Below are 16,033 nucleotides of genomic sequence, written 5' to 3' on the forward strand. Positions count from 1 at the left end.
GTCCTCCACATATAATAACTGTTATGCGAGGCCATTCACCTTTCAGGTATCTTGATGTTATTAACTCTGAGATATGTTTGGCTCTGCCAGTGTGAAATTGCCTGCACTCTTCCTGAGGCTACAGTAGGGTACTACTTCTACGAGTTATATCCACAAAATAGAATAGGTTCCATACCATGATTCATAAATGGCACCCTACATGGTTCTATTTAAAACCATTAAAAGAACTCTCATAAGAACCATGTAAAATGGTTCTATATACTGTAGCACTTTCAGGGGTGCCTTATATGTATCAAAACATGGAACCCTTTTTGCTTCCATATAGAATAGTTAGGTCTACGAGTGTAATGTGTGTTGGATATCGTAGTAAGCAAGCACATCGGTACACAGAGGAACAATCTCATTAGTGAAAAGAACAGCAGAGGACTGTGAAGTCACAGCTGAAACGTGGGTGGACTGTGTGTGTGTGGACTGACTTCCACTCCTGCAGCACCCACACAATTTACAACTCCCAATATCAGGGAAAGGGGGGGGAGGGGGGGAGCAGTGGGAGGGTTGCACAAGAAGCTAGAGGACTCCTGTGAACACTCCTTCACGGAACTAGAAGCATTCTCTCGCTCCGTTCTGAGAGCCCCCTCCGCGAAAAGGTCAAGTGATATATCGCACACAGACAATGGGGAGTGTGAATAATTAGTATTTGCATTGCCATGGTGACGGAGTTTGCGGTAGTAGTGCATGGAACTGTAGGAGGGAACCCTGTGAAAGCGGATTTATAATCCACCCTGCAGTGTAAGCACAAAGCCCTTCTCAGCCCTCTTGGTTAAGACCAGCTCTTAGTCACTCCAGGACCACAGTCCTTCAGGAGGAGAGGCCACTTGTGACACATGAATAGCCCTCTTTGAAGACGAGGACAGCCTTCTAGCTTTGGTCTAGACTTCTGGATAATCACTGAGGCCACTTGCACTGTCCACTATGGACATTCACATGACCGCTCTAATATCTGTTGAGTTGTTGAGTGGAAATCTGGAATGCTGACACTCACACTTTGCGAAATGTATGACAAATGTTTAATTATGACATTCACACGAGTACAAACACACGCCAACCCTCCCGGCCGCACATTATTTCACTGTGAGATATTAAATTAGCACATCTCACATCTCTCTCTCTCTCTCTCGCTCTCTCTCACGCCACCGGGCTGACACTGTACCACACACCGTCTCCCAGCCAAGGGAGAGTGAGAGAGGGATGCTTTTGGAGAAGAGGCAGAATTTACGGCTTGCAACTGTTTAAGAGGATTACAGAGCTTTCGAAACACTCTGTTGAGATAGAGTAACAGACGAGATCCCTCGGCTTGCCATACATATTTTGGCTCTGGATCAAAACGCAGTTACCAGCTTGAGATATCAGACAGCAAGCCTTCCAATTACTTTGTTAATATAACACTGACAGGGACAATTTCTTGATCCTATTAGACACAAGACTGCGTGTGAGGCTGGGACTGCAAATGTGGAGCTGACTAATTTTTCATGTACTGTAATGATGAAAATGTGTCTTGCAAAAGTCATTGCCCTGTGGTGACTGTAATGTATACAACTGGAAGAAGAGAGCACATCCTACTCTATTGTAAAAGACAATCTGTATCTACTGAGGGACATTTTAAGAACAGGAACACCCGCTCTACGTCCCCAATGAGATCTCTAATTGTACTCCAGAAGCTCTCACTCTGAGAGGATCTTCACCGTGCCTCATTGGATTCCAAATGTATTTCAGCTACAGCCCCATCCGCACTCACACAAGTTCAGAGCACTCAGATCATAAGTGTTTTGATCAGTAGTCATGGCCTCCAGAGTGACTGGCAGAAGAGGCCTAGCAGAAGACTAAAAGCTTAAGACTGGGGATGTTGCATTCCAAACAAACAACACGTCCTGATACGATATAGTACTCTGGTTCACCTTTGGTACATTTAGGCAGATTTTTACTAAATAATTTAGATAATTTCTTGTATTATATTATTAAATAGATATTGAAATATTATTCTCTTGCACATACAAGGCTCAAGGTGGTAGCCTAGAGGTTAGAGAGGCCGGCTAACAATCGGAAGGTTTCTTGTTCGATCCCTGCCTCAGGAGGGAGCTGCATGTGCCCTTGAGCAAGGCACTTAACCCCAAATTGCTGCAGGGGTGTGGACTATGGCTGACCTGTGCCTAGTTAAAAAAATACCAAATTCCAAGAAGAAGAAGAAGAAGAAGAAGAAGAAAAAGAAGAAGAAGAAGAAGAATTATTTTGTGTCAAGTACTGTAGGTTTCTTCTACAGAAATCTCGTTCCTTGACACATTCGCCCAAATGCTCGGGTGGTCTGTTTGATTATTCACTAGAATGCCTCAGAGAAACTACCAGATGCATATTCATTAGCTTTACCTCGCATCAATCATCTCCCAGTGTGGGCGCACCACACATTGCTGATTTGGTGCCATGCCTCGCAGGTGTGTGATTTGCTGAAATCAAATAATGACAAATATTTTACTCAGTAAATCCAGTGCCACTAAGGCCAGGTTCTGAGTCATTGTTATTCCAGACTTATATGTTATATGCTGTGCGGAATAGCCTGAAGACAAGGTTACTACAACAGTAAGATATATCATACAACAGTGGGGAGGTGAGGTTACTACACCAGTAGGATATCATACAATAGCCTGGGGAAGAGGTAGCTACTACAGTAGGCTATCTATCAGGCTTGCATGTGCAAAATAATATATTTTGAGACCATATGTATCAACAGTGGACTGACAAGAAACTGTTCAAAATGTGCTTTTTGAGTCAAATGCCTGGACACAAATAGTCCAGGTAGGCTCAGGCAGGGCACTTTAAGGAGAAGGGTGTTTCACCACTGGCAATGCAAGTTACATTTTGTTCGTCTCACCCCAGCTTCCACCATATCCACCATATCATGTATATAGTACCACTTGCATTATCTGAAGATCATTATTGGTGAGCTTCTTATATTTGAGATACATGACATACAGTACCGTTGTTGAATGTGAGTTTGTTTCTGTATAAATGACAAGAAGAGACATCCTAAGTAATTACTTAATCAAAAACACAGATAATGTATGAGGTGTCATGTTGGACATTTACACAATCGTGTTTTCATTCACATTGTTGGTGGTCACACATATTTCATCCTTGCAATGCAATTGCACCTTACTTTGGCATAAATCAACACAGTGCAAAATTGCTTTTTGCAGGAGAGGTAATATCTTGACAGCTGCTCCTGAGATAAACAGAGGGGGACAGTTGTCAAATCTCTCTTTGGGGAATGCTTGATGAGCCACTGTTGACGGACTAAAGATGAAGGGAGATTAATCAATGTCAGCCAATGAGATGACAAGGTTTTCAGGGTTTTAGACACAATACAGGAACAGGATGAGGTGATGCATCGGTGTGTTACCATATGAAAAGTGCATCCCTTCAATCTGGATAATCCCTCTATCCTAGATGGCCGTAAAAAGAAAAGCACAAACAATCAAGGTTAAAAGAAAAACAAATGTATCCTTCATAGCCTACACTTCTTTATGGCACCTTTGAGGTTCAATGCAGTCATTTATAGAACCATTTTATCAAAGTGGTTCTTTTTGGAACCTTTTCTTCAAAGTGATGCTATTTAAAAATGTATTGCCTATATTTCATTCCATGCGACGCTCCGGTATGAAATTGTGATCTCAATATAATGAATCAAAATTCCCCAGCAAATGTATTACATTGCTCCCTCCTGTTGCTAGGGAATTGTGAGTAATTTAGAATGTCCATTCCTTGTGTTTCATTATCTCACTAACAGATGTACTTTTAACTGTATTACATCTGTGCACATGTCCATGCATGTGTTTTGTTGGGGTGGTTCTGGCACCCATTGGGGTGGAGTGTGTGTTAGTCTAGTAGTGCGGCCCTCCATTTCTTATAATTAAAATTGTCACACAAAGCCATTCACGTTTGAGGTTTCTTGCAGTTTATAACTTTGAGATATGTTGTGGTCTGCCAATTTGAAATTGCCTGTACTCTTCCTGAAGCTAGGCTACTACTTCTACTAGTTAAAAAAAAATATATAAAAAAAAATAGAGCCCTGCATGGTTTCTTAGACTACGAATAGAACCATTAAAGGTTATTTAGAGAATCAAAATAGAAACATCTATGGTTCTTTAGGCATGGACAAGGTTCTATGCCATGACTGATAATGGCACCATACATGGTTCTATTTAAAACCACTTAGACAATCCCATATGGTTCTATTGTATACAGCACTTTTAGGGGTGCCTTATACAGTATGTATCAAACCATGGAACCTTTTTTGGTTCCATATAGAACTTAGTTCTAAGAGTGTATCTCTGGTCTCTTTGCTGATTTGCAAACATAGGATATGTGAAAACAAGCAATACAGTGGATGCCAAGAGAGAATTTGATATCACCTGTCCACCTCTTTCACAACTTTGCATGGAGGGGACACTACAACAGACTATTGAGATGCACCCTATGTAAAGTCACTGTGTCCACACAGAGGGGAAGAAGTCCAAATTCCAACAGTACAGCAGATACAATGCAAGTGTTTGATCTTCTGTGCTCATCGATCGCCGCCAACACGTAGGGTACACAATGGGTCCCAGCTGCTGTGCAATCAGCCCTATTCGCCCACCGAGGGTGTGTGTTTCAGAACAAACCTTAGAGGGACTTTCTGCTGCACAGAGAACGCAATCACTACTGTAGCAGTTTTATTAGATACAAAGTCAGAGAACATAACCCACACATCGCTGGGTTATCAGCGATTCATGTTAACCAAAATCATTTTCCGTTCTAGAACATGGATGAGGGTATTAAGGACCATCCTCTCTGTCTAATGCAAGATGTGTCTGTCTCTGCATGGCTTTGTATGAGAACACATCACATCTTTTCTCACAGTGGGAAATAAAACTGGAAAGTTTGGGTGCTTCGATTAAACCTTTAGCTGACCCTTTAGATCAGTGATTCTAAGTGGGTTCTCCAACAGTGCTAGTAGCACCTCAAAAGTAATTGGAATCAAAGAAGAACAACTAACCATGCCAAAAGAGTTGAAAAGAAACGTTTTGAGCGAGGAAAAGAAGGGTTCAATTATGGCTTTACTGGTAGAGGGATACTGAAGTTGTGCAAAGTTAGAAAAAAAGCCCTTCATCAATGAGAGGCAAAGAAGAGCCAGGCTGAGGTTTGCCAAAGACTATAAGGAGTGGACTGGAGTAAGTAATCTTCTCTGAGGAGTCCAATTTTCAACTTTGCCCAACACCTTGTAGTCTAATGGTTAGACGGAGACCTGGAGAGGCATACAAGCCACAGTGTCTCGTACTGTGAAATTTGGTGGAGGATCTGTAATGATCTGGGGGGGCTTCAGCAAGGCTGGAATCGGACAGTTTCTCTTTGTGAAGGATGCATGAATCAAGCCACATACAAGCAAAACACTCCTCAAACATCACACAACTGAATTCTGCAGTAGGAGGAGTAGGAAAAACATTCTCCCAGTTGATCTCTGAGACTGGTAGACAATTATAGGAAACGTCTAATTGGGGTTATTTCAGCCAAAGGAGACAATGAGCTATTAGGGCATAGGGTGTCCTAACTTTTTTCCTCAGTAGGAATTGGCATCTTTGTTATCATTTATTTAACAAAAAAATGTCATTGTTTTTCCTAAAACATAACTACATATTTTATGGGTTGTCCTAATTTTTTCCACATACTGTATAAGTATATATAAAGGATACATGTGTGTAAAATATTTTTTCAAGGTTGTACTGACAATAATACTATGCTAATGATGCTAATTACTGCCTACATGCACATCCATGTTTGTTTTAATTTGTCATTATTCAATGCATTCAATGCATTGTTATGTAAACGGCTGTCAGACCAAATATGTCTTAGCGAAGTGGGGTGAGTATGTCACGGAACCCATAGCAAAAACTTCCGGAAGACTTAAGTTAATGATGGGAGTGACCCATCTTTTTATCTGATTTCATGTCTTTGGAAAGTTGCTAAATTAGGCTGCTTGTAAGATCACTCTCTCCCCACAGCTAGAAATAACATAGCCTTCCGATATCGGTGAGAACTCTGTTTGTGTTGTGTTGTATGCTGTTGCTACTTCTGTAAACATCTACATAAAAAATAAACTGTTCACATTAAGGACCTACAGTTGCAAAGAGTTTATGCAAAATGTCACGAAAAAATGTGTGCAAAATGTTTCTGTGAAAAAAAAGGGTGGTGAGCTCAAACGCTGATTGTTCCGTCAACCTTAAATCGACCTTGTAACCAAGTCTAATCACAGCGATGTTATGAGGTCACATGGGGTTACCGTTGAGGGACCTCACTAGACTGATCACTCCGGTGTGATCATACATGTCAAAGGGTTAACTACAATAATAATAATGAAAACCTTAACAATAACAACAGGGCATAGACCCCATAATAAACAAATAACATAGAATAATATAATATAAAGGGCTGCTTATAAAAATAGCCAAACATGTTTTGAATAGAGGAATTGCTCAAGAGGAACCAACAATGTTATATACCTCCCAAGCAAAATGTGCAATTAGGGGCTGTATGTCCAGTGTGTAGTCAGGGTCCGTACGTCCAATGTGTAGTCAGGGACCGTATGTCCAGCGTGTAGTCAGGGACCGTATGTCCAGCGTGTAGTCAGGGACCGTATGTCCAGCGTGTAGTCAGGGACAGTATGTCCAGCATGTAGTCAGGGACCTTATGTCCAACATGTAGTCAGGGACCGTATGTCCAGCATGTAGTCAGGGACCGTATGTCCAACGTGTAGTCAGGGACCGTATGTCCAGCGTGTAGTCAGGGACCGTATGTCCAGCGTGTAGTCAGGGACCATATGTCCAGCGTGTAGTCAGGGACCGTATGTCCAGCGTGTAGTCAGGGGTCGTATGTCCAGCGTGTAGTCAGGGGTCGTATGTCCAGCGTGTAGTCAGGGGTCGTATGTCCAGCGTGTAGTCAGGGACCGTATGTCCAGCATGTAGTCTGAGTATAGGAAAAGTCATCTCTGTGCCCATCCATCGTTACAGGAGTGTGCTCCAGGAGTTTCTGTTTCTTCTTTATTTCCATAGATTCTACAGTGCAGCCTTGATAAAACATTTATTTAACTATGTTTTTAATTATATTGTAACGTCCCAACTTGGACAGTGGTGGAATAACAACACATAGCTTCTCTCTTGTAACTGATTGTTTAATTGTTTAACTCGCATACCAACTTTCTCCATTCACCGGAGTTCTTCCTCTCTCCACGGTCTCAACACAACAACAACACGCATGCGCCCACCTCCACCAATCACAGGGGTGCATTCGCACACAACACAGTAACAGGGTTGCTACAATATGATTCCCCGGTGCTGATATAGGAGGGTCAACAACACTTTCTTTACCTCCCACTGTTTTTGTCTTCACTCTGGAGTGCCTCCTCCAAGGTTCCTATTTCTGTTATTTTGTCATCCCCCCCCCCCTTTTTGTTTTTCTTCAATCCATTATTTTTCTTTTATCATGCATTTATGAATATTTCATAAAGGTGAGAGTAACCCTAACCCTAAACCTCTATTTCTTTTCCAGTTTTCCATTTCCCAGATAATGCAGTCACAGCAATGCACAAAAGTACAAAACACAAGAGCAGCATTTTGGTCTTAAGGGTGTGCTCCCAGAGAATAATACCAAGGCTTGCTTTTAATGTAAGTAGTCCAGGTAGCCTCTGTCATTAAATGGTGAGACACACATGATGAAATAAACAATTGTGGAGATCTCTCTTGGCTGTGTTCACCCCTCCTAAGCATTTATCTGAATCATATGCTTCACATGCTCATGCTAACAAGCTTCATCTCCTTGATGAAATGCTGTCATTACGGAACCATAAGCAAAGCTCATTGTCTTGGAAACTGCTATTGAGATCCCTCGTTGCCAACTTAATTTGCCAATTTGAATTTAGAAATTTCACTCGTATCCTGAGGGGGGAAGAGAAGGCATTGAATGGAGTCTCAGAAGCCTGAAGCTAATGAGCGATGATCACAATTAAAGACACAATCAGGGAAGCTGTGGCGGTCATCAGTGACAGCAGTAAAGGCTGAAAGAACGTGCAGGGGGAGATAGTCAGGTAGCCAAATTAATTGCATGAAATGCGTTTCTAAAAGGCACAATTTTCCCCTGTTTATCTCATGGATTATTATTGGTAAATAGGCCAGTTGAGGTCATGCTAAACTGTAGAATTTCAGGAAATGTGTTTTGAACCCTTGTGACCGTGTGAAAAACTCATGCAACGCTTATGGCTACAACCGTGCTTCATTTATTTGCTTTAGTAGCCACTTATTTCTGACACAATTGTCATGTAATAGATCTGAGAGTAGGTTGTATATCACACAGTTGCTGATTCTACCGATGTATCCTTTGTTGTTATCAGTCTTATACATATTTAGTAGTCATTATTGGGCCTACTGCATATCAATGTATTTTTTATTTTTTATTTTGTTTTGACAGCTAAATATGTGCCTGAAATTCCCAGGCATTTTTGTCCCAGTAATGATAATTGAATATCATGAGACTGCATCCAGAGCTCTGTCTAGGATTTTGAGGGCGTCACATTCACATTTATCTCTCAACCATGTCAAAATATGTGATGGGCCAGCAATTTGGTGGCAAAACAAATGAAGGATTAAACCTTTGAGATAGAAATGATGCTTAGTTAAGAAGTGACGTTTCTTGAGAGTAGAAAGAGAAAACAGAGTCAATGGCTCAGTCCAGAAACAGTGACTTCCTGTTCCACTAGGCCCTCAGTACTTTCCTCTGTAGTTTCTGTACGGGGTCTTCGGTGTATGCAGACTGGTCTAACGGGTGTGTAGGGACAGCACACTCTCAATTCCTGCCCCTTAGAATGTGACCATCTGATCACAACCTATTGTTTTGCTAGTGAAAACCCATCACCAGCTGCCCTGAGACCTGTTCAGGCTCATTGAACATCAATGGGCTTTTTCAGAGAGCCTTTCACATCACTTACCATGTCCCATGGCATCATGAGTAGAACAAAGAGTATTCTGACTGAATGCTAATATAAGATGGAGGTCAGTGCTGGCTGTGCAATGATAAAGTCTGATTTGGTTTGGAAATGGATACCTGTACAATGGCCTGTGTTTAACTTTGCCGGTGTTTAAAGTGACACAAGATAATATTTGTATAATTTCAGCCACTGGTTCTAAAATTTGCACACAAGAACCTAAATGGGTCCCTGTGTGTCAGTCTTAGCTAGCATTCCAGGTGTACTTAGGATATTGAAACTAGTTCAAACAGATCTAGTAGATACTAAGCAGCCATACATAGTATTTACTTTCACTGGAATTGTGAAAAGGATGGACACAACGTTTTTTTTAACAGATTACTGAGTTTCAAATCTAAATCTAGGGGGTTTTCTACAGTGGAGAGACAATCCTCAACCAGGAAACTGCTTTAGGAAAAGCTATGCATTACAACCGATGGTTTCAATTTCGCATGTATAATACACGTATTGAGGCCACAACAGGAGGTAACACTAGAACAGCCAAGAGGGTGAGTAAAGAAACATGTTCTATCTTTGCACTCGATCAAATTTCAGGACCTTCCTTTCATGACTTTTCCTAGATATGTGCGTTCTACCACCCAGTATCCTTACATTTTCAAAATCACATCAGGATAAGTTAATATAAAGCTATTTTGCAGTTTTTTCTGTGTAGGAAGCAGGATAATTTACAAGCGGCCAACTAGTGGTCGTTGTGTGTATATAGCAGCTTGAGCATTGTAAAGAGGGGACTCTTTTAGTAGGTAAAAAAGGCACGGCTAAAATACAAACATCCCGTAGCATCTGTTCAACTGGGCTAATTGATACCTCTGTTAATTGGATCTGCACATAATGCACATAAGCTGTTTTAGTGTGCAAAAGTATTTTGATTGACTTTGGTTCCCTGACGTTATCTAATTTATTTGTTATATGTTAAAGCATGAAAAGAAACAGCTGCACACTAAAAACTGTGCAAATCTATGATTTTTTAAAAATTTATTTTTGCAAGCTTTCAGTCGTTCATAGACCTTCTTCAGGCATACATCAGTGACAAGTGAATGCAGTGTTATACGGTTCAAACAACATCACTTGATTAGCCAATGCACAGCCAAATGCACAACACCACAACAGGACTACAATTCCCTTGATGTCTAGCCACTAGGTGGAATTCTTTGACACAGGTGTTGTGCAATGTCAATGTATGCCTGAAGAAGGTCTATGAACGACCGAAAGCTTGCAAAATAAATCGTTTTTTTGCTGTTTTTAGTGTGTGGATGCTTCTTTTCATCCCATTTGATAGTCTTCAGCTCCAGCACCTCAGCTAAATCTGATTACGGATGAGCAGTGGTATTTTCACTATTTTTATTTTGTAGCATGTAATTTGTTCCTTCATATAAATAGTCATCATCAGCAAATCAGACATAATTAATGTATTTGAGATTGAAATGTCACTGCAGAAAAGAGGAAACGTTGAAAACGATTACATCTGCAATTGACAAATGTAATTATTATGGCTTTTTAAATTGACATTTTGAAGAGAATTTGTAGACTTTATTTATGTAAATGTTTTATTATTGACTTACTGATATTGATTGCTTTGATTTAATTATGATAATATTTGTTTCTATGTTTATATTCTCTATTGAATGTTATTTAGATTTTTCCTTGTGGTAATTTCCCCCTTGTGGTTGGGATGAATGAATACGAATATAAGGGAACAGGAAATAGAATGTCGGTGGGAGCAAATAGGTTTTCAACAGCAGTAGCAGTGGATAATGCTGATGGCCATATGAGGAAATAAAGCAACGTGTTTCTTTTTATATGCGCGTCACTGTTTTTTTATAGAACTGTTTGTTGGAACCTCCGACTCGCCCTTGTAGAGACGATTTGGAAATGAACAGCAATAATAATCCCCTGGTGTCTGCATGAATTCTCCATCTATTTCATACTTCCCACATAGTCCAACTGTCTCATTCATTATTATGACTGAAACTCAGTGGAGAGAAGGATCGATCAACAGCCTAAAAACACACCTGAAACATCTAGTGCAATAGCGTCAATTTTATTCTGTGATTATTCAAGGTTTCCAGTCTGTGGTGTGCAGCACTCCAATTTGTCAAAAAGATTAATCTGGAGAATCCTAACCTAACCCTAAGTCTTTATTTTCTCAAAATAACAGTTAACCCATTCCTACCTGGAATCCCATCAAGGGAATCAGGCATTGTAAATCGGTTACCCCCACTTACTAGCTTATGCAGAAATTCTCTTATTGGGATGCATCATAGAGCCAAGGCCCGAGGACAAGCCATATGCTAACAACATTTGCGTCAATAAACTCAAAGAAAGAATGAATGGATCCCAGATCAAATCATCAAGCTGTTCCTCTTTCATCTTAATCATGCAATTCTCAAATATTTTCCCCAAAATGCTCCCTGCTAGCTCAGTTCTGTGGGTGTTGTGTCAAAATAGATATTGGCATGCTGTTCTGTGCCCATAGCTCTGCTGCTGAGAGCATGGCAACAAGTGGACATGTTCACAGTGAGGGATCCTGCCTTGCTGTTAACAACAGGCTTGCATCTTGAGGATTTGCTGTTGTTGTAATAGTTCTGAAAATCTCCATCAAAGATCTTGGAACCAAATACTATCTGTATGTCACGTCACAGAAGAGGAGCTACGCTACAAGGCCATTGGAAGAGAGAGAGAGAGAGAGAGAGAGAGAGAGAGAGAGAGAGAGAGAGAGAGAGAGAGGAAGACAGAAGGAAAGGAGAAGAAAGCCAAGAAGCGAACCTTCAACATTCTCTAAATGACACCCATACGCAGTATGTGACCATAACTCACCTTTGACCTGCACCCCGATGCGGAAGTAGACATCGACGTTGCTCTGGTATCTCTCCACCAGGATGTAATACCACTGTTCCCAGGCAGGCAGCGGGGTGTCCAGCTCACAGGGGCTCCACTCCCTACAGTCCAGGGCGCTGGAGTTGTGCACAGGAGGGGCCCTAGCTCGAATCTTCAGGACCACCGGGCAACTCTCAGTGCTCTTGTTCCTGGTGCTGCAGCTGACTAGCTGCACCTTCACCTGGGAGATGTAGCTGGGTATGAACACTCTGCCAAACAAGAGAGAGACACACACACATACTGTAATAAGACGTGAATTAAACATCTGTGAGGGCTCCATACCGTATCTCTTTATATCAGCTTTGGTAAATGTATCTATATTATGTGCATTTATATACTGTCTAGAATAGCATTCACAATGAACAGTGGGTGTTCGCGAAAATGTTACTGCTGTGGTTCTTATTTTGTTTCCTGTATGCAAACATGAAAACACATTAAGTCAATATGCACAATAAATATTGATTTCTAAAGAATTGTTAAGCAATCATCCTGTTTTCTTGGATAAAATATCACATTTAAAGACGATTCATAGTTCAAATGACATGGATTGTAATGTTCTCTTTGCTTTTATTTGGTCTAGGAATATGTCATATTTTTACCCAAAAGAATATTAGTTGTGTTCAAATCTGCTCTTTCAACCATCATGAAATAAATGGTTTTGTATATTAATTAAGAATTGAGAACAATTGAGAAAAAAGCTTAAAACCCCCCTAATCAAATACAACATGATTAGAGTTCATAAACTCTATTCAGGAGTTCAGATAATTGATAATTGTTCCTTTGAAACTTTGCTTGAATGAAACCAATCATTTAGCAAGATTAATTAATGTCTCCATCGTTAACATTTTTCTACTCAGTTATGTGGATTTCACACCTGATTATGTAATGAAAGGATATTTTTGGAATATGACAATACTTCAGTAGTCCCCAAAAGAGTAGCTCCATTCCCTGCCATCTTTTTTTTGTCATCATAAGCCTGTTGTAGGAAGGGTCCCATTTGTGAGGGCTAACCTCGTCCATGACAAAGAACTTGACAAAAATCAGTGAGGAATGAAATCCTAAAAATGACTGATAAGGCATTCTGTCCGAAGACTCCATCACAAGGAACTCATGGAATCATGAAGGGAAAAGGAGGAGAGTATATAGCTATGTTTTAGCTAGATACGAGGCAGATGTTCAAGAGAGCGCTTTAAAATAAATCACAGAGGATCGATACACTGCCACACATGCCAGTACACATGCCAGTAAGGAAGGATGGGAATATTCCTGATACATTAAACTTTCCTAGAGACTTTCAAACAACTCTGTGAACATATACACATTTACATATTACATATACAGTACAGTAGCCTATACTATCCACTTATCACTTCTACTAGTTTGCTTTTATTGCCAATTGAGAGACATAATATGCATATATTATATGCACTATTATGAGATAGTAATAAGAACCAAAATCCACAACGGCCTAAGAAGTGAGGATGGGCCTAGATGGACAGAGAGGAAAGAGAAACGTTTATGTGTGTTTGCGTTTGTTTAATGTACAGTTCCTGCACTGACTGAATTGAAAAGCATCATGTACCCAAGAGAGAGAGAGAGAGAGCAAGAGAAGAAACATCAAAAAAGGAGCTAAGAAATTCAGATGTGGAAAATAAAGGACAAGATGACTCACTTGTAAAGCACCGATCTGTTGTGGACAGGGATCATCTGGTCAATGAAGTACCCAGGATACAGTACTGAAATCCCAATAAGCCTTTGCACAATGAGCTGGGGCTGGAACAGGTATTGACACTCTTCATTGAGACCCTTGGGAAAAAGAGAGCCTGGTCAAAATGGATGTGAAATGATTCATCTTCTATCATAATTTCCATCTACAGTATGTAGACTTGCCCAAATGTAATTGCTTGTAACTTTGGAAATTCAATATAGTGTAAAAGTGGTACTGTAATGGTGTAGGTTGTCCTGGGACATTTAACATTCAGGGACAAACAGAACTTCACTCCAATCGATACATATATTTTACATATAGTTATAATTTACAGCACACTAAAATAACATTGCATGCTTTTTAGAGTAGGAAGATACGTGCTTAATGTGTTTCAACCATTAGCTAAGCCAAGATGAGCTAATGCCTAGATAGCTCCTGGACGTAGCTATTACTAAAGATAGCACATAAAAACCATCTGGAACGATCAGTAACATAAAATAAAATCTGAAATGTTCTAAAAATAAAAATAAAACATGCTAGACTGCCCCTACAATCCAATAAGTCTGTATATACATTTCAGAAATTAAATATTTTGACAGTATATATTTGAATTTCTTTTCTCCATTTTAAATTGAGTCTATAACACAACAAAAAGTGGAAAAACTGAAGAGATCTGAATACCTTCCAAAGGCATTGTACATACAATTATTATGTTGTATAGATAATCACATTTTCACAGGGAGATTCAGCATTTCTGTAGTGGTTCGAGGTGGTAGTAGTGGTGGGGAGACTATGAACACATGCGCTAGCTCCATTAGTTAATGCCTAGGCTTTAACATAGCAGGCTAAAGCTGGTATAGCAAGTGGGGGTACTTATGGCTCCACTTATGGCTCCATTCCAGTTAGGTTGCATAAACCCCTGTTAATTATCAAGGTGAATACTAGATTACAACGCTGCATTTCAGTGCACACCCCCTTCTCTCTCTCTCTCTCTCTCTCTCTCTCTCTCTCTCTCTCTCTCTCTCTCTCTCTCTCTCTCTCTCTCTCTCTCTCTCTCTCTCTCTCTCTCATCACTATGCAGTCAAATACATTAATCACTGTCAGGATACACAGAGCAGCAGTTGTACCTCTTGCCTGTTTCACTTTTGCAGGTCTGCTACACCATGGGCATGAAATCCACATCCATGAGATGAGCATGAGACAGAATTGATACAATTAGATTCAGGTAGATTCCTATTGTATCACCTGCTACACCAGTGTATGTGCACAGTGTACGTTGAGCGGCTGTAAAAAAACGTACAATTAGGATTGGAGTCTGTTTTTCTCTAATCCATACATGTAGCACCATAATACCAAGTGCCTACAGTACCCTCCATAAGTATTGGAAAGAGGAAGCATTGTTTGGATCTGAAATCAAGAAATTACTATGGAGTCAAAGTAGACCTTAAATTCAATGTTTTTTTCTGATTGGTTTCACCATTTATTTACATCACCACAAACTCCACCCAGAACCCACCCCTCACTCACATCGAAAACTGCATTTCAGCAATAAAAACCTGGCTCACACACAACTTCCTCAAACTCAACAGTGAAAAGACCGAAGTCATCCTCATCGGCACCAAATCCACCCTCAATAAAACCGGACCCATCACACTCACCATTGATGACACTACCATCACCCCCTCCCCCCTGGCTCGCAACCTCGGCTTCATCCTGGACCCCACCCTCTCATTTGATCCCCACGTCAGCTCCATCGTCAAGACCTCCTACTTCCACCTCCGCAACATAGCAAAAATCAGACACTGCCTCTCCCCGCCCGCTGCTGAATCCCTCATCCACGCCTTCATCTCCTCCCGCCTTGACTACTGCAACTCCCTACTCACCGGCATCACCTCCCGCTCCCTCCATAGACTCCAGATGGTCCAAAACTCTGCTGCACGCCTCCTTTCAAACACCCGCTCCCGTGACCACATCACTCCTGTCCTCCACTCTCTCCACTGGCTCCCCATCAAAGAACACATCCAATTCAAAATCCTCATCCTCACATACAAAGCCCTCCATAGCCTGGCCCCCCCTCACCTGACTGACCTCCTTCTCCCCCACCGCCCTAACCGTACCCTCCGATCCTCATCCATTGTTCCCCTCACTGTCCCACCCTCAAAACTCAAAGGCTTCGGTCACCGTGCCTTTTCACGAGCTGCACCCCGCTTCTGGAACTCTCTCCCCCAACCACTCAGAGACTCACCCTCACTCCTCACTTTTAAATCCCACCTCAAAACATACCTGTTCTCCCATGCCTACAGCCTCCCCTACCCCTAGCCATCTCCCCC

General features: G+C 41.0%; 1 protein-coding gene across 1 annotated transcript in view; it reads right to left on the reverse strand.

The window, feature by feature from the left end:
- Window positions 1-13,702, reverse strand: part of tmem8b (transmembrane protein 8B) — a gene marked incomplete at its 5' end in the record, with an annotated part of 51,430 nt that extends 37,728 nt beyond the window's left edge. The window contains 2 exons of the mRNA XM_080532686.1: window positions 11,936-12,204; window positions 13,668-13,702. Of these exons, the coding sequence (XP_080388812.1) occupies window positions 11,936-12,204; window positions 13,668-13,702 (304 nt within the window). The remainder of the gene's footprint in view (window positions 1-11,935; window positions 12,205-13,667) is intronic.
- Window positions 13,703-16,033: the final 2,331 nt, after the last annotated feature.

This window comes from Nansenia antarctica (genome assembly GCF_963989245.1).
Source record: "Nansenia antarctica genome assembly, chromosome: 5".
Taxonomy (NCBI): Eukaryota; Metazoa; Chordata; class Actinopteri; order Argentiniformes; family Microstomatidae; genus Nansenia; species Nansenia antarctica.